The sequence below is a fragment of the Clupea harengus genome, chromosome 10 (genome assembly GCF_900700415.2).
Source record: "Clupea harengus chromosome 10, Ch_v2.0.2, whole genome shotgun sequence".
Lineage (NCBI taxonomy): Eukaryota > Metazoa > Chordata > Actinopteri > Clupeiformes > Clupeidae > Clupea > Clupea harengus.
In genome coordinates, this window is record NC_045161.1 from 3,303,778 (window position 1) to 3,328,973 (window position 25,196).

At 45.3% G+C, this 25,196-nt stretch overlaps 2 protein-coding genes across 12 annotated transcripts in view; one reads left to right on the top strand and one right to left on the bottom strand.

The window, feature by feature from the left end:
- Positions 1–20,506, top strand: part of sgip1a (SH3GL interacting endocytic adaptor 1a) — a 68,451-nt gene extending 47,945 nt beyond the window's left edge. For 5 of the 11 annotated variants that reach the window (XM_031575024.1, XM_031575018.2, XM_031575019.2 and 2 more), the window contains 18 exons: positions 2,062–2,073; positions 3,333–3,357; positions 3,716–3,881; positions 4,577–4,662; positions 5,673–5,765; positions 6,448–6,522; positions 6,732–7,538; positions 9,156–9,283; positions 9,649–9,802; positions 11,415–11,474; positions 13,560–13,619; positions 15,088–15,199; positions 16,234–16,389; positions 17,028–17,160; positions 17,535–17,737; positions 18,163–18,227; positions 18,745–18,909; positions 19,097–20,506. In XM_031575024.1, the coding sequence (XP_031430884.1) occupies positions 2,062–2,073; positions 3,333–3,357; positions 3,716–3,881; positions 4,577–4,662; positions 5,673–5,765; positions 6,448–6,522; positions 6,732–7,538; positions 9,156–9,283; positions 9,649–9,802; positions 11,415–11,474; positions 13,560–13,619; positions 15,088–15,199; positions 16,234–16,389; positions 17,028–17,160; positions 17,535–17,737; positions 18,163–18,227; positions 18,745–18,909; positions 19,097–19,116 (2,520 nt within the window). In that variant the 3' untranslated portion in view covers positions 19,117–20,506. The remainder of the gene's footprint in view (positions 1–2,061; positions 2,074–3,332; positions 3,358–3,715; positions 3,882–4,576; positions 4,663–5,672; positions 5,766–6,447; positions 6,523–6,731; positions 7,539–9,155; positions 9,284–9,648; positions 9,803–11,414; positions 11,475–13,559; positions 13,620–15,087; positions 15,200–16,233; positions 16,390–17,027; positions 17,161–17,534; positions 17,738–18,162; positions 18,228–18,744; positions 18,910–19,096) is intronic. The other 6 variants (XM_031575022.2, XM_031575021.2, XM_031575025.2 and 3 more) reach the window with 6 other exon arrangements.
- Positions 20,507–22,876: 2,370 nt separating this feature from the next.
- Positions 22,877–25,007, bottom strand: insl5a (insulin-like 5a). The gene is made up of 2 exons (XM_012842244.3): positions 24,645–25,007; positions 22,877–23,528 (listed from the first exon to the last, which is right to left on the bottom strand). The coding sequence occupies exons 1-2, from the start codon at positions 24,973–24,975 to the stop codon at positions 23,383–23,385; spliced, it is 477 nt and encodes a 158-aa protein (XP_012697698.2). The 5' UTR covers positions 24,976–25,007; the 3' UTR covers positions 22,877–23,382.
- Between the last annotated feature and the right edge of the window lie 189 nt (positions 25,008–25,196).

Here is a 25,196-nt window from a genome sequence, read left to right on the forward strand (position 1 = left end):
TGTGTGTGGTGTGCTCCACGGAGGGTGTGTGTGTGTGTTGACTTGTATGCTGTCTAGTGGTGTTTATCATTTGTAAGTGTTTGTTTAGTGGCGTGTCCATCTGTGTGTATAGCCGGTGTGTGTGGAATATATATTTAGTTTGCAGTCATTTAATGTCTTCCAAATAAGACATTCTAAATCAGTTTTTAATGACTCTAAGAACCAGTTGGCCTCTAATGCCTCTTGGCTGTAACCTCCCACAGGGGACTTATGTCAGAATTCCTTCATAAATCCTCTCAGCGTGCAGGGTTTGTAGAACGGATCGATCCATCATTCTTTCCGTTTTCCTTTAACCTTCAGTTCCAGGAAAAGCTGGGGACTTAAATGGTAGTCTTGTGGATGGACTGGGGACTTTTCTATATAGAATGACTTGGTACAAAGTGTTTCATTTGCTTAACTCGGTGTAATTTCAACAAGTAAAATAATTTCACACTCAGTTTATACTGAGTCAGTGAAGGTTATATAAAGGAGTCATGCCAAATGACTCATGAACCTGTTAAAAATGCATAACAAACTGCCAGATTATATTATTATATCATGCTACTTCAGTACAGTAGCTGCATTGAAAGTTGTTCAGGACACATTATTTGACATTATTCAATCTGACAAAAACCCTTGCATAGATTCTTTGGTCAAGTATTAGACCATGACTGTATACTATTATTTCCTTTTTTTTTTAAAGATGCAATTTTGTGTCTTTGTGCTCTGGGAAGAAAGAGGTCATTGTACCTTCTCTTCCTGACGAGCTCTGGTTGGTGGTGCCAAGTGATGCATACCTGGCTAATCCAATCGCGTTCGACCTCCGACGGCACAGCCCACCCCTAGTTACATCACGGTAATCACTCATGGCTCACTGCCTTGGAAAGGGCCAGGATGATGCAGTCTGAGTGGCCACGGCTGTAGCTAGGCAGTGCAGCAGGAGCAGGGGAGGCAGGGGAGGCGGACTGATAGAGGTCTGATAGATAGACATTAAAGGGAGTAAAGAGCATTAAATGTAGTTTAATATGGGATGTGAGATGTTTATGCTGTATTGTGGTATTTCATGACCTGTTCAAATGTAGCCACAGAGTCGTCTTCTCTCCCCATGTGACAAGGTATTACGAGTCACCACTCTATGGCTCTTAAAAGCCCTGCCGACTTGTGTTGTTACATGACAAAATCTCCTTCTGCCATGTTTCCCCACTACAGTTAACGTTATTGAAGTAGGAAGTGGGAATTGAAGCCAGATTGGTGAAATATTGTGAGTCTGAAGAGACTCTAAGCAGGAAGCCTTTGGCTAGTGGTTCTGCTCTTTAACCGCCAGCTTGTCTTTATTTTGTCACAGTCTGCTGAGTTCTTTTTTTTTTTTAAGTGGGTGCTTTCAACTATATGGGATACATTTGTCAAACCTCAATGTCAAAATGTCAAACCTCAATGTTTTGAAATGATTTTTCTTTCAATAAGGGTGCTTAGCTGGATCCTCGTGAGCTGTGTTGTGTTGTCCCAGCCCGTGTGTGTATTTACTACTACTGCTTCATGTACAGTAACACTAACTCAGTTCAGTCTTCACTCTGGCTCTTTGGCAGCACTGCCTCTTTCACGGCCAGGAGGGTGGTGGTGGTGGTGTGGTGGGTTTGGGTGTGTGTGTGTGTGTGTGTGTGGGATACGGCAGGTGGCACTACCGCAGGCTAACACTTCTGCTCTTCCGGCCCTTCTCAGACACGTCTAGAGATCCTCATCACTGGTTGTTCTTGTGTGTCATGTTGAGAGAACTCCCAATTGCCAGATCATAACTAAAGACCTTCGAATGGTTTAAGTATAGACATGGAATGAATAGCACAAGAATGACACACAGCCTCTTAAATAGGTGTGTCTGAATGGGGCCAGCAACAAGGATACTGATCTGAGTGACCACTCCTACTACCAGGGCCTTTGATGAACATTGTGCTGTGGACATATAGGAATAAAAACAGAAGTTGTGCTTTACTGATTTGTCACTTTCTGACCAGGTGTCTCTTCTCTCTTCCTTTATGCTGATCACAGAGACGTAGCCCGGTAAGTGTCCATCTTTTCTGTTGTCTCTCTCTGCACTTCCCTGTTGTTGTCTCTCTCTCTGCACTTCCTGCACACAGTAGGCGGGCAAGAGGAGTTTCCGAGAGATCAAAAAGAAACTCTGATGGGGAGTCTCCCTGCTGCTCATTTAAAGCTGTTGGTCGTGAGTGCCCAAGGAGTCCTGTACCTACCTTTTTTAGAGACCGCAGGACAACACAAATATTTGAGGCTTAGTCCCAGACTCCCACTGTTTTCCGACTGCTCCCACTTCTCTTTGATCTCTCGGCTCATGCCTTAGAGCCATGGCACTGGTCCTCCTCCAGAGGACTCCCACCCTTTCCCTTCCTCTGTGTTTTCTCTTTGCCCGTATCTTAACTGGACCAACGACTATGCCACAATATTGCAGACAGCACCTGTAAAAAAAAAAAAAAAAAAAAGAAGAGGCACTCATGGTATTTAGTCTTCCACTTACCAGCATGTGTTACACCTTCAGGCAAGCTGAATGTGAACAGACAAACACACCTGTCTCTCTGATTTCTATCCTCATGTCTTTCTTGCTCTGTATCTCTGTACTGCAATCCAGAATCCAACACCTTTGTCACTTTTAAGGACCTTACCAGTCAGAGATTATATAAACAGTGACCTTTTGAGACCAAAAGTCCTGGCAATATTTGATGAGTAAGGATCCCTTAATACCTGCCAAGACATGAGTTTCTAGACTAGTCAGGGGGGGCCATAGTCAGCATTTGTTTAATGGGTGTTATTCTGAAGCAGAGATAAAATGTGATGGCTACCTGATTCTGCTTTTTTATTTTTATGAGCAAAGGCAGCAATTCAGGGGTATTGTTTCCAACAACCACAGCACTGAAGTTCCAGCACCAGGACACACTTGTGCACACGTACAGCTAGCAATGCTGGCCTATGCGGCTCGGGAGTCAATGCAAACCAGTGCAGAACCATTCTTCAGTGTTGCACGGCTGTGCGGAAATGTGTTGTTTGCTTTCTCATGAGGATGTTTAGTCATCCTCCCACTCAACATTAGCACAAGGCCATACATCATCCACCCTTTATTAGATGACAGGCTCATGTTTTTTAGTTTGTTATGACATTCGAATCCATTTAGTGGCTGATAAATGTAATACAGATACGATATGAGCACATGTACACTGCACTTGCACTGTGCTTTGTAGACTCTGACTGGTAAGGTCATTTCCACTACTTAAACATGAATATTTGAAATGGATTTTCTGTATTTATTCCAGGGTCTATTGAAAAGAAATACATCTAGTAAGTATGACAACTTCATAAGGTTTAATGTACATGATGTGATTTCATTTTATTTCAAATGTAGTAACTAAATCCTACATTTCCTTTTGGTAAGCATTAGTTTAGACTGCATGTGCTTATATTCTTAGCATCAAGCAGTATGCTGCTGTTGATGTAGCTGGTTGTGTGTGTGTGTGTGTGTGTGTGTGTGTGTGTGTGTGTGTGTGTGTGTGTGTGTGTCTGTGCGTGCAAGGAAGAGAGTATACTTAAACATTCATTTCTAAAGTATTGGCGAAACCTAGAGTGTAGATGCTGAACTCTAAAGTGTTGGTGAAACCTAGAGTGTAGATGCTGAACTCTAATTTGCTCCTCTTCATAGGTGAGGAAATTGCCAGACCAAGACGTTCTGCTCCCTCGGTACCGCCTGCCCCTGCTGCTGCACCGGTGGTTGCCCCTGCTGCTGCACCGGTTGTTGCCCCGGTTGTTGCCCCGGAAGTGACCCCCTCCTCCTCTCCTGCCCCCACTCCTCCTCCAGAGCCGCCCAGGTACCATCCAATACCCCACCACAAACATCAAGGGATGCACCCCCAGCTACATTTTAAAAAAGGATTTTAAGTGTATCAGCTATTCAGTCCAACAAGCCCCTAAGGGCAAAGAATGGCTGCCAGTGTCATCACAAGTTGCATGATCAGAGCAAATAAGAGTGTGCCCTTAAGATTGTGCAATCTCATCATATTTGGGTACTTTCTTTTGGGAACACAGAACTGCAAAGTGTGCTTTTTGTTACTAACTAAAAACAGAGTTGCTAAATAACCCGATTGTCTTTATAAGATAAATGTTGCATGGCTTTGTTTGAATTGATTTGTTTCTGTTTTGAGGATTAAAGCGATATTAATGGGTGACTAATTGCAGAGAATGGGGCAGAAACCCCCAAAATCCCAAATCATTTTCTTTAGCCGATCTGGCTTGGACTGTCAGGCTCTTATCTAACACTGTAGAGGACAGTCATGTCACATCACAGCTCACACACAGATTCCGTCACAGTGTGACTCTGCATCACTCTGGGAGGTGAAGACAGTATGGGGCTGACTTGGGTAGGCACATGAGAGACAGAGAAAAAGGGGTTTGAGTTCAAGGCATTGTGTGTGAGTGAATCAGTAGATGGAGCTGGACTCCTTTTGAGTGTTTTGTGTGTTGGATGATTGTCTTCACCCTCTTGTGCTTCTCTTGAACTCAACAGCAGCAAGAAACCCTCAGTACCAGAGGATGCTACAGCCTTATTTGGGCCTCCACTGGATACAGCCTTTGATGAAATCAAAAGTGAAGGTAATTTGGAACATATAAGTGAATTCTATTGGAATATCATGCACTTTTACTTGTCATTGTCCACAGATTCCATGCTTCCGTGGGATGTACACACGTGTGGTTCACTGCATCTCTATACGTGAATGTGGATGTTTGTGGTGCACTTCATTTGAGATAAACACCGTCTGCACTCACTTTTTTTTGTCAATTTGCCAATAACATGTACGCTCCCTGTCTGTGTGTCCGATTGTGACTTGCAGTAGATTTTCAGTGCTTTTGAGTGGCGAGTCTAGTTCATAAAGGGTGGCAGCACTTGATGGTAAACGTGGCATAGCTCCCCCTGGTGGTCAGATGGAGTAATGGGGGAAGAGCACAGGTTCAGACATGATCTTTAGACCCGCCACCGGAACTTAGAGGGCTGCCTGCCTAAGCTAATGTCACTCACTGTCTTAGTGGAACTCAACCGCTTTAGAATGGTGTTGGCTCCACCAAGAATTAAGCTCATGTGTCGTGTAGGTTCATCAGTGTGGATAAAAGAGCTTAAATGAGTTCATATCACGGCTTCCCAGAGAGACCGTGTCAGAGCTGTCTCCGCCTCAAGACCTTGGCTTTACTAGCACTGTAGCTCGAGTGCTATTCTTTTTAGTATTATTTGTATTCATAATAATAATAATAATAATATTATTATTATTATTATTATTATTATTATTATTATTATTATTAAGTGAATACATGGCAAGGAAAAGCGACAGCCACTTGGGAGCCTTTCTCGGAACTCTGTAGTCTCCTGATCTGCTCAGAGGCTGATCCTTCGACCAACACACACACAGCACACTCCTGAGTGCATAGCCTGAAGTCCCCCCTCCAACCCCCATGGCTAGCGTGTTGATTAAGGGCCGTGAGCTGTGTTTACGTAAGACCAGCGTCTGTCTCCTGAGGTGTGGCTAACCCTGATACTAAGTTAATCCGCCCGCTCCTTTTCTCTTCTTGTTCTGTCTCTTTTCACTTTCTCGTCATGTTGTTGAACGTAGCGGTGCTAGATGAGTCTGACGTGTGGGGTGCACCCGTATCCGTACCCGAGTCACATCCTGACTCCTCTCTGGCAAGACCCTTTCCCACAGGAAGTAAGTCTTTGCTCATGTGGAACTCATTGCCTCCACCCCCTTCTCCGCCCCGTCGTCTGGTTGTGACGGTTGCACGGAATCATGGACCGCTTCTTCTCCATAAAGCCATCATGAACCCCCCCAGCCCGGCTCCGGCTGAGCGGCTGTCACCACCAGGCCTTGTGAATGAGTGTTGTCATGTCGACGTGTTCTCTCCCAAACTCCCATTAACAAGTCATCTCATGTGCCATAATCCAGGAAAAGCCATTGAATGGAAGTCATACCTGCCTCAGACCCATCCTGACCGAGCTGGCCGTCTCATGCCAGAGTCTGTCTGTCTGTCTGTCCCTCTGCTTGCTGTCTGTCTGTTTCAGCCTCTTCCTTTTCACTCTCTTCTCTCGTGTCTGTCTGCCTCTGTCTGTTACTTCACTTCTGTCCGTCTCTCTCTCTCTCTCTCTCTCTCTCTATCTATCTATCTCTCTCTCTCTCTCTCTCTCTCTCTCTCTCTCTCTCTCTCTGTCTCTCTCTCTGCATCTGCATCTGCTACTGACTTGTTGAATTTGCCTAGCCTCTGCATGAGTGTGTGGGCATGTCATGTCCCGTCCCCGCCCCCCCCCCCAAAGCTTGTGTAATGTAGGCTTGGCCTCCGGCCACTAGAGGGCGATGATGAGAGCTTGTCTCAGCAGCACTGATGTCATTGCAGCACCACCGCCACTTCCACCCAAGAATGTGCCGACTTCCCCCCCTCCGTGTGGCTCTCCCCCAGCTGACATCACCGGTAAGAGAGCCCCCTCCTGCACTGCTAATCCGCACCCCTGTCTTGGCTCTCTGATTCTCTCCCTCTGTCTCTAGTAACTTCTATCTGCCAGTCTTTCTCTCTTGGTCAGTTTTAGTTTTAGTCTCTTTCTGCCTCTCTGCTCTCTCTGTTTCTGCCTGACTGTGACTGTGTCTCTCCCTATGCTGCGTCCTGGTCACATCCTACCTCAGATGTGTCAAGAGAGGAAGAGGGGTCCCGGAAGCTCTCCATTGCAGATCTAGACAACATCTTCGGCCCAGAAGATGACTCCAAGCCCGGGGAAGAAGACGTTGACCAGTGGGTCTGTTTCAGCGATGAGTCGTCTGCCCCGCCTGGCGAACCTGCTCCTCCTTTACCCATATCCCCTCCGCCGCCTGTTGAGCCCGCCCCGCCCTTACCCACCTCCCCTCCCCCAGTTTCAGATGCCCCTGCCCCCCTGCCCCTGCGTACAACCCCTCCCCCTGCAGAGGAGCCCTGCCCACTGTCACCCCCACCTGTCCAATCACCTCCAAAGGAGACTGTCCCTCCCCTTCCCTCAGCTCAAACCCCGCCCAAAGACACTGCTCCTTCTGCAGTCCCGCCCCCACCAGAAGACCCGGCTCCTCCCCCTCCACCGCCTGAGGATATAGCCCTTCTCTCTCCTCCTCCTTCTCCTCCTCCTCCATTCGCAGAATCTCCACCCTTGAAAACTCCCCCTTGCCTTCCCCCGGACCCTTTTTCAGAGGCAGGGGCAGGGGCAGACTCTGGTACGAGCCCCCCAGTCTCTCTGGAAACGGCTGCGTGTGCGATCCCACCACCACCCCTCGTCCTGAGCCAGGAGGAACTCAAGAGCCCCGAAGGGAACCAGCAGAAAGACGACCTGAGAGAGACGAGCGTTTCACCCAAAGATGTGGGCGGCCAAGGCAGCCGTGCCACCCCTCCCCCGCCCCCGCCCCCCACATACAGGGCAGTGGTGTCGTCCCCTGGCCCATGCCCTGCAGCTGGAGGCACAGGCAGTGGTGAGTTCTCTGCGTCCAATCTGCCAGTGGCAGTCCGTCCAGTAGAACACAACCGAGCTACCATTAGACATTTACATTTAGTCATTTAGCAGACGCTTTTATCCAAAGCGACTTACAAGGATGTATACACATTTTACATTTACACTGATGGCACACTGCACATCAGGAGCAATTAGGGGTTCAGTGTCTTGCTCAAGGACGCTTCGACAGGGAATCGAACCTTCTGATTACTAAACGACTTCTCTACCTCCTGTACTAGACATTTACATGACAAACACTAGCACGATACAGCAGACATTTTGCTCTATCCACCCATGCACAACATTAGCATTGTTATGTATAAATGGTAATGAAAGCAATCTGCTCTCAAATCAAAAAAGCACAGCAGTTGATTTAGTGGAGAATCATGACTGATGGTACAGCGGTCCACAGGAGACGACCACGACCACATTATTCAAATGGAATGAACTGTAAGCCGATGCAACAGACTAGCTCACGCTACCCAATTTTAGCACACAGACAATGACGCTTGCAGTTCTTCCTCTAGACAGGTGTTCCACAGGGGCATCGACCAGGAAAACACGAGCGTGATGTTTGAACGAGGGCTGAGGGAAGCGATGAAGAGGGGAAGTGACTGTGTTGAAGCCCAGAGGGGCACCAGTCAGTGCGAGACGGCAGGGTGTGATGATGTATTGTCGCTGTGAAGTGACCTGGGTCACTGGGTGGCGGGGGGGATTAGCGAGAGCAGGGGCTTGCTCTGGTTCAGCGGGACGAGAGACCCGTGAGAGTCGCTCCGAGTGTTTGTAGAGGCGCGGGAGAACTGTTGGCATACTGGGGGTCCCAAGCTGCCGCCCATGTGGGAAAGAGAGCTTTTTATTCAAGCAGAGGGATTCCTTTTTCACCTCCACACACACACACACACACACACACACACACACACACACACACACACACACACACACACACACACACACACACACACAAGCATATCAATTATACTTGAAGATATTAAATTGTGCTAGAGTTTAATTTCCAATTGTTAACATTTTCCAGAAGTGACTAATTATTCTGTCATTTTTGTGAGGTAGCTTCGCACGACTGTTTCTGTTGTGCCACCATGCCACTCATTCTGAGGGTGAGGTAGCCCGACTATAAACCACCGCTGAGATGATGGAGAGTGTGCCTTCAATTAGCCCGGGAAACTAATAATACATTAGACTAGAGAACACTCAAGTCACAGTTCTTGGACATTCTTGTATTGAAAGCCTATTAAAGCCCAGAACTGTCTGACCTTGGCCATAGTGTGGCTTTACCTCAGTCGATGTGCTGTGGACTTTTCTTTTGACCAGTAGGCATGAATATAATGCACTAAAAGGATTATATCATCAAATTATTTGTATCATACTTTTGTGTACTCTGTGACCCTGGAGGTCAGTTTTTCTGCATTAGTCTGTGGATTATGAATCCTTTTTGTCCATCTGGAGGAGAAGATCAGAGCGTGGAGTATTGGTGGATCACTTTTAATCTGATCATATCTACATTTGAGTGTGACGGTGCATATGATCTTTGCGAGATGGTGCCATGGTATCATTCTAATGGCACCTGACTGGTCCACAGGGTCGTCCTCTCCTGCCCGTCCCGCCACGCCGTCGGCCTCCACCAGCAGCCCCACGCCTCCACCGCCCCCGCCTCGCCCCCCCTCACGACCCAAACTGCCCCCAGGGAAGCCCAGCGTGGGTGACGGGGTATGTGTCAGCCACTTCCAACAGCACACAGCACACAGCAGCCAGACCCCTGAGAGAGTTTCAACTGTTTATGTGCCCTGACTGATAATCTAAGAGTCCCCACATCATTTAAAATACCACATCATGTACTGTTGACATTTAAAACACATTTCCGAGTCTTATGCAGTGCATATGATTACAGAGCCCCACAGCATTTATGTTCTAGTGGCTCACCTTATTAAGCTTTAACATTGTCTCTGTTGTCCCTCCTCTCTCTCTCTCTGTCTCTCTCTCTCTCTCTCTCTCTCTGTGTCTCTCTCTCTGTCTCTCTCTCTCTCTCTCTCTCTCTCTCTCTCTCTGTCTCTGTCTCTCTCTGTCTTCTCCAGAATCGCCCCTTCAGTCCCCCTATCCACTCGTCGAGCCCCCCACCCTTGGCCCCTCTGGCCCGGGCCGAGAGCACATCCTCCATCTCCTCCACCAACTCCCTGAGCGCCGCCACCACCCCCACCGTCGGTAAAGAGCTCTCCGTGTCTGTGTCAGGTGTGCATCCATTTCCCATCCGTCTCTCTGATCACTCTCTCTGCTGATCTCAAATCAGTCTCTCTGCTGCTCATTCTGTGCATGGATGATGATGATGATTCACCGTGAGCCTCTCTGCTGATCTCAAATCAGTTACAGTGACCCCTCTAAAGGTGACGGGGAGCACTTGTGCCAAGCTGCTCAGAATGGCTTGTGTGATGTAGAAATGTTTCGAGGTATTATATGTACCGAGGACGCTCTGAAAGGAGTACATGGAGCAATGGAGTCATCCCTTTCTGCTGTTCTGTGTTGCTCTGTAGATGCTTTTTGAAAGTGTCTTCTGCAGGCTTTATTTAGACATGGTGAAAGAATATGCTGATCCAAGAGGTATTTGTTAAAAAGAGTCTGTCGCCTTGCTCTCCTGTTGTTCCGTCGGTACAGAATGGTGCTCGTGGTGTTCATTTTCCATTCAGCTGTGGCAGGCTAGTGCTAAGATCCTCCTCTGCTCACTGTGTGACACATGGTATACTGTTTTTAGGGGCAAATGCTATAACAGAAGGTGAACTCATTCGTCTTGTATTAACACCAAATGTTTTGTCTTCTATATCATTAATGTTAAAACTGAACCTGTCCAGTGTCATCCGATAGAGCGTTCACAGTGTGCTGCTATAACAGGTTCTCGATGGTGGTTTTTTTTGTCAGGGTTGCTGCGGGCCTTAGCCCTGAGCTTACAAAGGTGTTGAATGACTTTACTGTACCTTTTGCTGAGAAGCTCATGGTCATGATCTTTCCTTTGTACGTCGCTTTGGATCAAATCGTCCGCTAAATGACTAAATGTAAACGATACATGCCTACTTAAACAGCAGTATATTAAGATACTAAACACCCCTAAGGTATGTATTGGCATGTATGCTGCTTGTTCTGATTGACCGCATGTCTAGTTACTTACTGAGGTTATTCAACTGTATGTGAGTGAATATGTCAGAATTGTTTTTTTTTATTATTATTTCAGGGGTTTACAGAAAGCATTAGATGTAAAGAGTATTGTAAATAGATTCTAAAGAATTTCACTTAGCTGCGTGTTGCCTGAAACCAACACAAACAATGTGGTTTCCATGTAAACCATGCGATTGATGTCATCTTTCATGAAAAGCTTTCCAGGAAGCTTTGTAGATGTGATCGTATCTGTGTGCTTAGTTTCTCTCTCTGCTGTTTGGTGTGTGTGTGTGTGTGTGTGTGTGTGTGTGTGTGTGTGTGTGTGTGTGTGTGTGTGTGTGTGTGTGTGTGTGTGTGTGTGTGTGTGCGTGTGCGTGTGCGTGTGTGTGAGAGTGTGTGGAGGATAAGAGAGAAGGGGGTGAAGAGGCTGTACTTGGGTTCCTCTGTGTCTGTGAGACATCTCACTCATGTCCACCTTGTGGTTTTGTCTTTTTTTTTCATTTCTCCAGTACTTTTTCATTCATCCCATTCATCCAAGTTCTTGCTGTATGTTTCTGGAACCTGTTAAACTGTTTGTCTGTGTTTCACAGCTGTGTTACTTTGTTGTTTTTGTTTTTCCTTCGTTGGGTTTGCAGTGTTGTTACTATGATTTCTGTCTTCTTTTTGTTTCTGTCCTGTGCGTGTTGTCTGATGTCAGAAGATGACGCTTATGTAGACAAACTGCCCAACTTTGAGAAGCGTGTGGACGTGCTGGCAGGTATGGTATGGTCTTGTCCTGGATGGTTGCCTTTTTTTAAGATCTCACACTACCCACTGGGCCTGATGATGACAGGCCATTTTTTTTACCCACAGTCCACCAGGCTCCAAAGGTCTTTTGTCATCCATGACAGTTTTTTTCCCCACAACTCTCATCTCCGAGATAAAGATGGCAGCCATCGCATTGGGTCTGAGAACTCTCGCCCTTCCTCCATTTTGTGTCCTGACTAAGGAGCCAGAGTTCACCGTGAGACTCTAGACGCTGACCCTAGTCATGACGCTGACCCTGGTCATGACGCTGACCCTAGTCATGGTCTCCGCTTCCTCATTCTCCTCTCTCTCTCTCAGCCCAGCTCAGCCAGGTGTCCCTCTGAAGCCTGTCTGTCTCGGTCGCATTCACACAGATCAGTTGCTCTCTCTCTCTCTCTCTCTTTTGTCTCCCTCTTCAGTAGTGCATACACATGAAAAGCTCAGACACATCCACTAAGTACACACACACAGAAAGGCATATACATCCCACAAAGCAGCCACCATATAATCTCAGGGAAAAAGGATTCTGTCATGAAGGGCATCATTCATAGGAAGAAACCCAGAGAGAATACATCTCCATTCATCCGTTCCTGTGCCTTTGTGTGAAAAGACCGTCCTTTTCATCTTTTAAGTTGTGCTACTGGCTGTTCTGCATCATCACAGCTCCCTCCTCCAATGTCCTGGAACCGCAGTGTGACCCATGTTCATGTCCCAAAAACACATGTGAGCGCACATCTGACAACATGCCTATGTGTGCAGGGGGCTCAGGGGGTGTGTGTGTGTGTGTGTGTGTGTGTGTGTGTGTGTGTGTGTGTGTGTGTGTGCATGACGAGTAGCTCGGGCATCAGCTGGAGAGCTACCTGCCCGCACCACGCATGCATGCACGCTCGCACGCTCGCTCATGTCTGACCTGTCTCTTTCTGTCGCCGGACGTCTGGATGGGGAATTAGTCTGGGAGCTACCAGAGCATTCACTCCATAGAGAATGAGAAAGAGAGAGAGAGAAAAAAGAAGGAATACAAAGAGGTAGAGGTAGAGAGCAGGTGCGTTGAGAGCGAGCGAGAAGGAGTCGAGAGAATTGGAGTTGAGAATGAAGTGGAGACAGACTGCAGAGGGGGGCCTCTAAAGAGATGGACGGTCTAGGCAGGGAAAGAGAAAGAGGAGTGGTTTAGAATGACGGAGAGACACAGAGGCAGAGAGAAAGGAAGAGTCTGAACATAGATGCAGTTTTGCAGCTCTCTTCCACCCACTCCCTGGTCTCACACACACACACACACACACACACACACACACACACACACACACACACACACACACCCCAAGCTTCCTCTTCATGTGCCAGAAACCCATCCATCCACAACCCGCCCCACCCCACCCCACCCCACCCCACCCCACCCCACTCCATCCATTCTTGTTTTGACTATGTGCCCATCTCTCCCCTCCATCACTCCTACGCAGCTGCATCAGACCAGCAGATGGAACACAATCCCCTGCTCTTTAGCGCCCTCTGTTGCCTCACATCACTTCCTGCAGTCATCTACCTCCTACAGCCGCCCCCACCCTTCCTTCAGACACGCACAGCACTCAAATGACACACACACACACACACACACACACACACGCATACACCTCAATAAAACATACTCCAATTACCGCTTCTACCCACAGATGTTTTTTAAATGACATTAATGTCTAATATCAGCTATATAAATGCAACAGACCGTAACTAAGAGTGCAGACATGTTTATATTATATTAGTCTGGAATATTAGTTTAGAATGAGTCTAGAACATTCCTCAGGGATCAGCACTCCTTCTCCAACATGCCCCCTCTCACCTCCAGCCATTTTCACTCATTCTCTCCTCACCTAGTGGGCAGTGCCACAGACCCCCCCCCCCCTCCCCCCCGTGCCTCCTCCTCCTCCCCCCCACCTTCATCCTCTCCACTGTGGCGTACGATAGACCTACCGTGTGACTCACGCTACTGTCCTTCTCTCTCCTCGCCCCCCCCCCCCTCCCATTCCCATCCCTCCTTCCCCCTTAATCCCCTCCCACACAGAGAATGACCAGCCCTCCCTCGTATGGTTTGACAGAGGCAAGTTTTATTTGACCTTTGAAGGTAAGTCCACGTGGCGCCCGCCCCTGAGGATGTACCGTTAGCGTGTGCCCCCCCCCCCCCCCCCCCCCCCCCCCACTCATCTGTCTGCCGCTCACGCCCTCGCCTCTCCACTCTCGTTTTTCTCCTTCCGCTCGTCCTCACACCACACCTCCCTCTGCTCTGTCGTGCTTCACTCACGTTTTAACACCCTGTCCATCTGCGGCCCATTCATTTCTCTTTTCCTCCCCTTCCTTCCTCTTGTTCCTTTCTGCCGTCGCGCTCTCATTCGCTCTCATTCGCTCTCATTCGCTCTCATTCGCTCTCATCTCACATGCGGTGGCAGCCTGTCGTTTCTTTTGTGGTCGTCACATTTCTTCACTAATCTTTTTTTGGTGTGTCTTTTTTTTTTTTGTGGGTCAGGTCTTTGGGTCTGTTTTTTTCTGTGTGTGTTTGTGTGTGTCTTTTCAGCTTCTGTTCTCACAGAATCATTCAAGATTAACTGCATGTGTTTGATATTTGCATGGCCGTTCTGTCTACCTGTGACCGTCTGTGTTCTCTCTCTCTCTCTTTCTTTGGCTTTGGCTATCTTCATCTTCATCTTCATCTGTGTATCCCCTCTAAACACACTTGTTTGCATCTCTGTCTTTGGTTCAGCTCGTTTGTTTGCTCATCGTCATTTGCTCATTGGCTCCCTTGAGGCATGTCTATAGACTGCACAGGAAGATAGAGGAAGACTAGGATGAATGAGCTGATAAATACCTTGGGTTAGAGATGAAGAGATGTTCTAGAGACACTAGCTAACAATTCATAATAAATATATATATAGTTTGTAATGTGGCAAACACTATGTAGAACATTTAAAAAGGTCACATTGAACCTCACACACACAGTGACATGTTTTGATATTTAATATAATATTCCCAGAGTTTCAATCCACTGCAAAAGATCCAGACATAAACCAGCCAGCAAGCTTTGTTTGTTGTGGTGTTCAACTCCTGTTGTGGTGTCTTTTGAAGCATTAACACCTACTCACACCTTAGTTTGGTCATCTGCATCCTTGTGCTGACTCAGAAAGACAATGTGCAGCGGGAAGGTGGGAAGGAAGATTGAAAATGAGAGAAAGAGAGAGAGAGAGAGAGAGAGGAAGGGAGAGAGAGAGGGGAATGGTTGTGAGGTGCTCACGGATGTGAAATGTGTTTGGGGATGCTGATCTCGTGAGTAAGTAAGTCAATATTTAGGTTGTTCAGGCAAAAGCTAGTGTTGCATCATACTGATGTTCTTGTTCTAGCTGGATCCCTTTATATCACTGCTTTTATCCGGCTCCTTCCACCGCCTTCTTTTCCTCTGTAGCGCTAGTTCTCTCTCTTTTTCACCATCTTTCTTCTCCCTTTGCTGCTTTCAATTCTGTTGACTATAATTGTGTTTTTACTGGGAAACTGATGGGGTTTCTGTGTGTGTGTGTGTGTGTGTTTTTGTGTGTGTGTTTCAGGCTGCTCTCGAGGGCCTAGTCCGCTCACAATGGGAGCCCAGGACACATTGCCGGTGGCCGCTGCGTTCACTGAAACGGTCAACGCTTACTTCAAAGGGGCCGATCCCAGCAAGTAGGTCCATCAAAGTGGCCTTTCTTCTGAGGGCTGTCAGACGCGGTCACCAGTTTTAGCCTCGGCCAAAGTCCAGCTCTGAGGGGGACACAGTGGGCACTGGTGCTGTTCCTGAGCCAGCGGTGTCCTGAATGCCACAGAAAGGACACCACATCAGTGCTCACAGTCATGGCAAATTTGAGAACTAAGATGCTATTGCTATTGCTATTGCTATATCACACATATCCTGTGGGGATTGATGATGGGGTTTTTATATTAGGTGAGGTCTTGGATATTCTTCTGCCCTGAGTACTGATGTAATTCTTCTGAAACCTAAATGCTCTTGTAATGCTCTAAATGCTCTTGTAAGGGCAAATGTTACACCCAGGATACTGCGCTCTTCTAGTGAGCGTCGTTTGGCACTGCCGTCTGTGCAAGTACGGCAGTCCAGACTATTCTCATTTGTAGTTCCACGTTGGTGGAATGAACTACCCAGCACTACCAGAGCAGGGGCGTCCCTCTCTACCTTTAAGAAGCTTTTGAAGACCCAACTCTTCAGAGAGCACTTCCCGTCCTAACTGGCACTTCGACTAGTGCGTAACTTGCAATTACAGCAGTTACACTTCTGCACTCCTTCTTTCTTTTTATTTCATTTTGTTATATTTCTAATGTAAAGTAGTATTTATTTATTGTTACACCAGGTTCTATTGCTCATAGCTTGAATATTCTCTCCCTTGTACGTCGCTTTGGACAAAAGCGTCTGCTAAATGACTAAATGTAAATGTAAATGTGAAACAGGATTATATGTTAGGCACTGGCCTGTCTGTCATGGATGGGTGGATGGATGGGTGTGTTGATAGGTTGATGGATAGACAGGCAAAGAGATAAATGATGGTCAAGAAAGAAAGAAAGAAAGAAAGAAAGAAAAAGAAATAGATCAGTCATTAGCTGAAGCACCCTTATGGAGACATGCATGTTTGTTGCTCTGCTGTGTCACTGCCTGCTAGCTGGCTAGCTGGCTAGCTGTGGTGTAACCTCTTATGTCTGTCTCCAAGGTGTGTGGTGAAGATTACAGGAGAGATGGTGCTGTCATTCCCGGCAGGGATCACCCGGCACTTTGCCAATAACACTGCACCTGCCGTGCTTACCTTCAGCATAACCAACTACAACCGTCTGGAGCACGTCCTGCCTAACCCCCAGCTGCTGTGCTGGTAAACCCCATTCCTGATCCTCTCAGCAGACACACACATGCATATGCACACATTCCTGATCCCACTCTCCTGATCCTCTCAGCAGACACACACATGCAGATGCACACAGTTTTAAAGCTCATTAAATGTTTGATATAATATTCACAACATTGTGTTGGCTGCTTCCCAGCAACAGTAAAACACCCCATAATCACCTCAAACCAACATGAGACACACACACACACACACACACACACACACACACACACACACACACACACACACACACACACATATATATACATATATATATATATATACATACACACACACACACACACACACAGACACAGACACACACACATTCTTGATCCTACTCATCTCAGCAGACACACACATGCAGATGCAGACAGTTTTAAAGCTCATTAAATGTTTGATATAATATTCACAACATTGTGTTGGCTGCTTCACACACACACACACACACACAGACATTAATTTCATGAAAACATCCCTCATTTCAGCATTCTTTTATTCCAATACACAACCATCTCTCTTTTCAACAGTGGACAGGCTTTATGAACAGAGACTCTCTAACTCTAATGGAGTACACCTTTTAGCTGGTGGACACACACATTTAACCTAAGTTTCATTTTCAGCGACACCGCACAGTCCAATCCCACCTCGAAGGAGTTCTGGGTGAACATGCCAAACCTGATGACGCACCTGAAGAAGGTGTCGGAGCAGAAGCCCCAGGCCACCTACTACAACGTGGACATGCTCAAGTACCAGGTGACCACCCTTAGAATTCAGCCATTTGGAGAAGACCTCAGCCAACCTCACTGTGCTGCTCAGCTAATAGTCAGTCAGCTAGCAGGAAGGAACACACCTCACACCTCTTTTGATTGAGCAGGTTTCTATGTAATGCACACTGGAACGAGGCCGTGAATTGTAAAGTAAAGTAGTTTAGTAATATTTCTAATGCTCGTTCAACCTCTTTGGATACACACAATGCATGTCTGTGGTGGAGGTTTTGGTTTGTTCTTTCCATCTGGAGAGCTGAATAGTGCATTTGTGTGAGAGAAAAAGAAAATCTCCTCCGACTAGATAAGTGAACTTTGTGTGTGTGTGTGTGTGTGTGTGTGTGTGTGTGTTGTGTGTGTCAGGTGTCAGCGCAAGGCCTCCAGTCGACTCCTCTGAGCTTGGCCACTAGCTGGCGCTGTGAACCCACCAGCACAGACCTCAGAATAGACTACAAATACAACGGAGATGCCATGACCACCCCCGCAGCCCTCAACAACGTCCAGTTCCTCATCCCAGTGGACGGAGGCGTCAGCAAACTGCAAGCAGTGCTTCCACCGGCTGCCTGGTAAAGACTCGTCAGATCCCTGCATGGATGAAGAGTAGCTCTCAGTCCTTCAACTTGAATTCCCTTGAATTCCCTGGAGTCTCTTCTGAGGACCAAGTGGCAAGATTATAACCAGATGAATTAAGATTAACAAAGATGAATTATTAAGGATATTTTATCAGACTTATCAATCTTGCTTTTTAAAAAACATTGTTTGAACTCATTCAGAGAAATGATATTCCCCATGATCTCCCCTTGAAGAGCTGAATGTGATACCCATGACATTCAGTGGGGTTCTTTTTTTAATGTTTTCTGTAAAAGATCTTGCCCGTGTTGCCTTAACCCTGGGAGTAATGAGAGTTGAGAAGTGGGGTAGACGGGTTGTGATACTGCTGGGATAAAAAGGAGAACAGATAAATAAATTCTCTTTCATGTAATTCCCTTAGGAATGCAGAGCAGCAGAGAATTCTGTGGAAGATTCCAGATATTTCTCTGAGGGCTGAAAATGGAGGTAAATTACAAACACACGCCTAAACCAGCATCCACTGATGTACATTTCAGCCATATTAATCCATCTGTCCATATGTATTTCAATAGTCATAGAGGATATGAGGGGTCTGCTGTACTCAAGGAGGAATTGGGCCAGTGTTGGGGGGGAGAAATGAAAAATGAACATGTACGATCTTAAAAAAACATGAACAGGTCTACTGATGCTTACATGTTCATCACTTAAAAGAGTATTCTGTTGAATGTGATGTAATCTTGACACAGTTGGGTGCACTCTATTTACAAAGCTGAACATGTCATCTCCACTCCTACTGTGCTTACCAGTGCCCTCTTGTGTCTAGAGACAGTATTGCCATTATTGTTTTTGAGGATGACCACATTGACTTGAATATGAGATGTGGTGGTGTTGTATTTTAGTTTCTATGCTTTTGAGTGTGTGGGTGTGGGTGTGGGTGTGTGTGCGTGCGCGCGTGTGTGTACGTTGCATGTTCACCCACTCTGTCCCTCCATCTCTGGTCCAGGTGTGGGGTCCCTGTTGGCCAGGTTCCAGTTGACGGAGGGCCCCAGTAAGCCGGCCCCGCTGGCCCTGCAGTTCACGAGTGAGGGCAGCAATCTGTCAGGCTGCGACATCAAGCTGGTGGGTCCTGGGTACCGCTTCTCGCTCATCAAGAAGAGGTTCGCTGCAGGTAAAGTGGCAAAGAGCAGGAGAGTTCAAATCAAATAATATCATGGAGATTTATAGAGCTGTTTGGTATTGTAAACTCCGTTCTTGAATACATGGGCTTACGCAGTTGATTCATTTGATTTTATTGTTTCTGTTAAAATTACATGAAATGTTTTCCCTCTGCTTACAAATGTGTTTGTAATTTTCAGGAAAATACTTGGCCGATTAATCAACACTACTGATCAACACGATGGAGAATCCCTTCTGTGGACTGAGTATAACTTCAAGAAAAACAGGAAAAAAAAATAACAAGGAAAAAGAAAACACACAAGGACAGACAAACAAACCAACTGTAAGAAGATTCCTTTCTATACATACAAAACAGAAAAAAAAACTGGACAGTTCTACGGTGTTGTATAACTTGCATATAAAATTGTTGGCCGTTTTAGGGTGTACTACTTCTTGTATTTGTAAACTGTATTAATTTCAGAACATCCATATTGCAGCAGTTCGATTCCTTTCTGGTTCCCCCTCCTGTGCAGTTGGACTCTGTGTTCTGTCTGATGTGTAGTGTTTTTCTCCAAGCCTCTTACTGTGGCTGCCTGACCACTCGACGCGCTTCAGCGAGCTGAACATTCAGCCAGCGAGGCATTATTCAGTGAGGGCATTCAGTTGTAGACACCTGCAGTTTGCAAGATGTTTCATTTTTGTTCATCACTGTGACAATAATCCAATTATCTGCCACAGCAAGGAATCAGATTGGCGGTGTTCCTATCCGCGGCAATGACACCCATAAACAAGAGAGCAAAGTTTCCACAAAACGCAAAAAGTCAGCACTGAATGGAACGGAAGGAATTATGCTGCTAGTAGTGAGCATCTCATAACATACAGTTTGAAATACAATCAGCAACAGGCTGAACAGCCTTTCTCAGATGTTCTGGACAAATGTGAACAACACATGTTTAAATTGTAACTAATAGATAGATATTTATGTTTAAGGGGCAGATGATATGCTAGTTTTTGGATTCAGTGAGGAGAGGCGGATTGGATACAGAACTAATGCTATAATGCATTGTTGTGGATCCACATTGGCGTGGAGATTTAATTCAATCAACTGAACTGAGTACTCAGGCAGCTACAGTGATGAATGAAGTCCTGCTTGCAATATTTACAAAGGAAAAAAAATCACATTTTCCCATGAAAATTTTTCTGTGTCATTTTAAATTGATAATGTATATCTTAAAGGGCGTTTGGTGTTTTTGTTGTATTGTTATATAGCCTTTCTGTTGTTCCGAAACAGCAGTGTTAGATTTCAGAGTACATGACAGCATTCTATTTTTATTTATTGACGATTATAATTTGTTGTAAAAAATAAATATGTGAACTGTATATGAATAGACTTTGAATGGTATCAGGATTTAGGGTCCTTTAAAGTTATAAATAACTGATTTTTGTTATCTGTGTAGTTGGGTATACTGTGTACAGTGTAATGCTGAGCTATAATTTTTAACTTTATTTCAGATATAATTTTTTAACTCAATTGCAACAGAAGATTTGAGCTATATAAATATATATATATAAATAAATAAATATATATGGGAGGGGGTTAAAAAAAAAAACACAAGGAAGAGGAAAAAAAAATATGATCTACCTGAACGAGTCATGCTTTTTGAAAGCAGTGTTACATCCAGTAGAAGTGCTATGTTAGATATGACGAGGATTGTCTGTCTGCTTTTTGACCTGGTGACCCCTTTGACCTTCCACGCTGATGTGTGTGTGTGTGTGTGTGTGTGTGTGTGTGACCCTCCCCTTCCCTGTGCATTATATCCATCATCTGGAGCATGAGCCCCTGATCCACACCACCTCCGTGCTTCAACCCATGGCTTTACTTTGAATACAGTAATGGTCTCTGTGAGATGACAAGAGTAAGGTTTGGGAGGAACGGTTAAGATGACCAAATTTGTGTTTTGTTTTGTATTTAATGTTATGTGCATACTCTGGGAAAAGCCCGTGAAAAGGTATTTAAGTTTGAGATTTTTTTTTTTTATGTTAAAATTATAAAGAGAAAAGGAATATTGTTTCTTGTGAACTAAATATTTCACTGTGCTACTGTTGAATATCCCAGTTGCTCTGCTATTTGATACTGAAAACAAATCTAAGTGACATTGACTTTTTGGATGTGTCCTGCAGACATGATGACGATTTGAGAACCATTGGTGCTTCATAATGCTACATGGCAACATTCATATGCTAAAAGTCAGTTCAAATTGAAAACCAATATTGCATATTCTCCTTTGGTGTTTGGTCTTTACAAAACGAGCTAATCGGACAATTCAAAGCAGACTTAATGGTATGATGTGAACATATGAATGGTGTAATGCAGTTCTGTGTAGCAGATGCTGAAGCTATGTGTATCTCCATAGTCCAAAGTGAAGTGTTGAAGTGTCCCTGATGAGTGGAAGAGGATTGGAGCTTTATGTTGTGATGGAAGAGTGTGTGTGTATACGTGTGTGTGTGTGTGTGTGTGTGTATACATGTGTGAGTGTGTGTGAGTGTGTGTATGAGTGTGTGTGTGAGTGTGTGTGTGTGTATACGTGTGTGTGAGTGTGTATGTGGTTGATTGGTTGTTTGGTTGTGTGCTGTAACAGACTGCTATAGACTTGCCTCCATCTCTTCTCTGCAGACTGCTGTGTTTGTACGAACCATATTAACGATGAACAGAGATGCTAGTTTGCTCTTTCCAAGCCAATAAACGTTCTGAGCTGGACACACATTTGGTGAACTCGTTTTGCTCACACATACACCCTGTCAGTCTGGACATTAGTTCAGTGTTACTCTGTCCTGTCTGTAAGGATTTACAACCACGCCACTGTTTGTACGTTGGCAAAAGGAACTGAATTGACAACTTATTTAGTCTGTCTATTTATGACATTTCATGCTCTTTGTCTGGTCCTACAAGTGTAAAATAGTCAAAGCCATCAGCTATTACAACATATGACACTCAGAGCAACTGGAATATCCACCTCTGTGTGCAACAATCAAGAGGGACAACAAAAGTAACCTTTAAATTAAAGTTCTCTAAACAATCGGGAGTGCTTTTAAATATTTGCTCGTCACAGTTTGCTCTGTATTTAAAAACGTACAGCTGGTTGGGCTGTCAGTGTGGTTGTTGAACAAATGCTATTATCCACAAACACAACCTTTCTGATTCCTCATTTGTTTTATCACCAGGATACCTGCTACACATAGCATCCATGTTAGTCATCATATCCACGACAGTGATACTAAATATGCAAATGTGTCATGCAATGCATTTGAATGTCCCATTTTTCTTTTTTCGTTTGTTTTCTTTTATAAAAGAAAATGCAAAATGACCCCTACTAATTCCTGTTCAAGATGTTATGTGAATTTTCTTGGTAATAAAGTAAGGAATAAAAAAAAATATTTCCATAGTGCAATTCTTTTCTGTTGAATGTTACCTGTTGAATGTGTTCAGGGTGCAATGCTGTGTCTGGTGTTTTGCTCTTCATTTGAGTGACAACAACTAAGTTCTGTGATTTTCATTTCCTTAACTATTCTATATAGCTACAGAATACATCATCACAGCATCTAAAAAACCCCATCATACAATTCATCTCAATCATCTAGAAAATAAAAATAATCTTAATCAACTGTATAGTGAAAACATTTTGACGTACACACATTGTTTTAGACAGTGCACGACTGATGCAATAATTTTGCCTAATTGGTATGAAAACATGCTAGATGGTTGTTTTCCTTTCATTGTGAGTTGTACCAGTGTTTCCAACGGGTTTTTTTTTATTTTTTTTCAATTAACCTTTTAATCTTCATTAGTTATCTATGTTCAATTTGTTCTATCTTCAAGTTGTGATGATGCTGGCAGCCTGGCCTCCTTGAGGTGGTATGGATAGATTCTGATGATTTATTGTCTGATAAGACTTCATCAATAACTCAATTAACCATAAGCATATTTTGCCATTAACTTTATTACACAAAGCTTGCAAACTATACAGTGCAATAAGAACACCAGAACGGGATCCCATTCTTCACGTTAACCCTTTGATTCACATAGACGTGGGGGTCTGGAATAGATTCACATAGGCATGTGGCTATGTCGGCTACCTCCTGAATCAAAGCTATTTCTCTGTTAGGTGTGAGTGGAGCTAGTCGAGCATGGTGTCACTCAAACAGGCCAACGCTGAAACGCTAATTCCTCTCTCAGTTTGTTGAGACTGTAGATGTACAACAATCAATTCCACAGAGCATACCAATCATTATTTAAGTCTGGTATTAGCACACCTGTTGTAATTGCCCCGTACCTATTTATCACTAAATCAAAGCATGTTTTTTTTTTTGAGAAAGCTGTTGACGTGTTGAAATGATGGAGCTGCATTAGAGTGAATGATAGAGATCTATCTGTGGTTGGGTGTGTTGTAGGTGGAGACGCCACGTTGCTGTGCTGGTTGGCCGTTCCTCAGCAGAGGTAGGTGAGGTCGCTCTTGCGACAGCCCATCTGGCAGCACATTTGGGTGAGCCTGTTGTTCAGGTCTCGTCTGCTCAGGTCTGACACCAGGGTCTCAATCTGGTCCTCCGCGCTGCTCGGCTCTCCTCCAGACATGCCTGCACACACAGCGCACCACTGCGTCATTTTGAGACATCACGAAACCTCCAGACATCCCAAATCTCCCAGAAGCTCCCAGTCGTCAACAGCCTCCCCAACTTCAGACGTATGTTACAGGGAGTATCAGGGGAAGAGCATGGGGGATTTCTACAGCAACCCAACACTCCACGGAGGCAGAAGTCAAAGCAGTAGTGTTGATTCAAACATAAATGTGCAATGATGACTGGTGCTCTTGTTAAATTACAGCTTGAATTCAGTGGGTAAAACCATCCTTATCTGTAGCAGACTTACCTACAACCCACCGCCAATATTTCACTGAGTCACTTAATATGAGCTCTCATTGAGGTCGTATCTGAACCCATGACACAAGTCAATTACAGGCCTACTCCAGTGTTTCCCAAACTTTTTACAGTCCCGGACCCCTTCAGACATTCAATCTCCAGCTACGTACCCCATTTTTTTCATGTTTGTAAACGGTTTCACTTTGAAAATGCAAATCCCATTTGTTCCCCCACGTACCCCCTACGTCCCTTTGCGTACCCCTAGTTTGGGAATCACTGGCCTACTCATTTCCTGCTGACCTATTAATGGCGATAGTAATTAGACTGGGTTCTGGAGAAGCAAAGCATGCCATTGCTTACCATCACCATTGTGCACTTAAGACAACCAAGAGGTCTGGTCAAAGAAAAGTGAAACCACATAATGATGGCCTTGGACACTACTAAATAACAGCGCTAGTACAATGCCTTGACTCGGTCTGTTCTCATCTGACCGTATCAGAACGCTTGACAAGCATCAGTTGCCTAGTTTTGTTACTATAATGGACTTCACAAACTAATTAGGCTCTTCAGGCAGGAAGAGGCCCATGTTGAAAGGATAAATCATAGACTTTGTACAGACTCTATACTCTGAGCATCAGCTGTATATAGACTATATGCAAACATAAATGTGCCGTATAGACTTTATATACGGTCATTGGGACAGTCAATGAGATCAAAACAAATACGTTAGTCCGCTATGGTTCAGTAAAGTCCATATGTCAATAGACTATACAATAAACTCCAATGAGATGCAAATTATAGCTGCTATTGGACAGAAAGAGACGTATCACTCACCCTCCAGATCTCGTTGGTTTAGAAGCCTCCTCCACCTGGACCCCCCGCAGGTGTAGACGACGGCCCGGATGAACTCACGGCCGCACAGCTTTACCACCTTCATCTCGCCGCGCACCTCCGTGAGTGTGCAGAGGGCGCACAGCAGCAGCAGGGTCACGACGGGCAGACTCAGCGCCCGCATGATGCCAATCACTCTAGCCTCTATCTGTCCTTCACCTGTCGGATTGGGGATGTAGTGGCGTTGGGCTCTGCATTGGTGCTGGTGCTCATGGTCTCTCATATATATATACTCTGGGGATTCTTCGGTCTGGGGGTTAGTCCACTCCTCCATTGCATACCCCCCACCCCCAGCTCCTATGGCTTAACCAAGTCGTCAGGTTTATGTTTCCGCTCATCTCTTTACAATGCCATTTGGGAGGGGAAGAGAGTGATTCTCATCAAGTCATCAGTGTTTTTTTATGACCGTAATGTAGAATTCAATTACATCCTTTTTGTGATGGGGCAGCAGCCCTAACATCTCTGCTTAAATATGATGATTGCCATGACCTTCTC